The 1,338-nt window shown below is 53.8% G+C and overlaps 1 protein-coding gene across 1 annotated transcript in view; it reads left to right on the forward strand.

Moving 5' to 3' along the window:
* Positions 1 to 737: 737 nt before the first annotated feature.
* The window catches only part of VOLCADRAFT_90888 (uncharacterized protein), a gene marked incomplete at both ends in the record, with an annotated part of 3,864 nt that continues 3,263 nt past the window's right edge, over positions 738 to 1,338 (forward strand). The window contains 2 exons of the mRNA XM_002950304.1: positions 738 to 882; positions 1,196 to 1,317. Coding sequence (XP_002950350.1) covers positions 738 to 882; positions 1,196 to 1,317 — 267 coding nt within the window. The remainder of the gene's footprint in view (positions 883 to 1,195; positions 1,318 to 1,338) is intronic.

The following is a 1,338-nucleotide window of genomic DNA, read 5'->3' on the forward strand; positions in this document are numbered from 1 at the left end:
ACGGCAGGTAATAACAATAGCAGACAATTAAAAATAGATACACACAGAGTTTAGTAGTACAGCAATTTTTGTAGCGCGTGTATGTACGGCATGCATGGCCGGCATCAACGAGATCGTGCATACAACGATACAGCTGCTGTTAAGAATTCCGAAACCGCATCTCGCCACCACTGGAGGGCGCCAATGTAACCGTGGGCGCAACTTCGAGCGCACAACCCCCACAAGGCTTTCACACAGGAAACTGTACATCAGCGCCTTAAGAACGCGTCGTACTGTCGTACGTGGCGCCGTCCTGCTCCACGTGTCGTTGTGCGTGCAAATAGCCCAAGCCGAGGAGGCCTTCCTCAAAGGCGCGTGCCGTACATCCCACTGATGTGCCGTACAATGCAGTACAGTACAAGCGGATACCTACCTACACCTTTTCGCCTCATCTGTCGGTTGAACGCCTCGGCTGTGTGTCGGTATGTGCGTGTAACGGCAGCACGTGTCAGACGCCCTCTGATGTCGAACCCCTACCCCCCCCGGGGGAATGCGGTCCCGCAGTATCCGTAACGCACCCAGCCTGAGCCACCAGCCTGAGCCACCTCCCGGGTCCCCCCCCCCCGTCGCCAGCACCAAGTGAGGGGCGTGCGCACGTATTCCCCCGGCCACGCGCGCGGGTGGGTGTGGGTTATAGGACCCCCAAAAGCGCCGCAGATATTAAAAAACCTCAGTCCCGTACACTTCCGTACTATGATATGTACGACGATGCCGTACAATGCAATACCTCCGATGGTCTCGACCTTGTAAACTTGATGCTTCTCCACCAGCTGGTCAAAAGTGGTGAAGAGGTCGTTGAGGAACGCCATGACTCGGTGGGGCGGAACCTGACCACACATGCTGGTGAAGGAGGCGATGTCTGTGTACGGCACATAGAGAATTCGAACCATCATCACGTAAATTACACGTGCACATGGGGTAGGAAGAGATTACTGAAGACACAACTTTACGAGTATCACAAAATATTAAAAAATTCAAAAACTTCAAGCATCCATTATAATAAAAAGGTAAACAGCTCATGGTGACAGTGTATTTTGTATATTATGTAAGCGAGGGACCGTGCGTCAGTTATGGTAAAGTACGGCAAACCGTTGTCGTCAGTTGAAACCGTTGTCGTAATACCCCGGGCGCTATGTCGAACCACCGCCACACACAGTTCAAACACACCCCACCGGCAACCCACCTGCGAACAGCACCGTCACCTCCTCATGCGCTCACCTCGCCATGTACTGCTGTGCGCCGCTCAAGGCTCCGAAACCACCACACGAGGGCGTGAGGGTGAGGTGACGCTGTGACTGG

Source organism: Volvox carteri, assembly GCF_000143455.1.
Source record: "Volvox carteri f. nagariensis unplaced genomic scaffold VOLCAscaffold_18, whole genome shotgun sequence".
In the NCBI taxonomy this organism is placed as follows: domain Eukaryota; kingdom Viridiplantae; phylum Chlorophyta; class Chlorophyceae; order Chlamydomonadales; family Volvocaceae; genus Volvox; species Volvox carteri.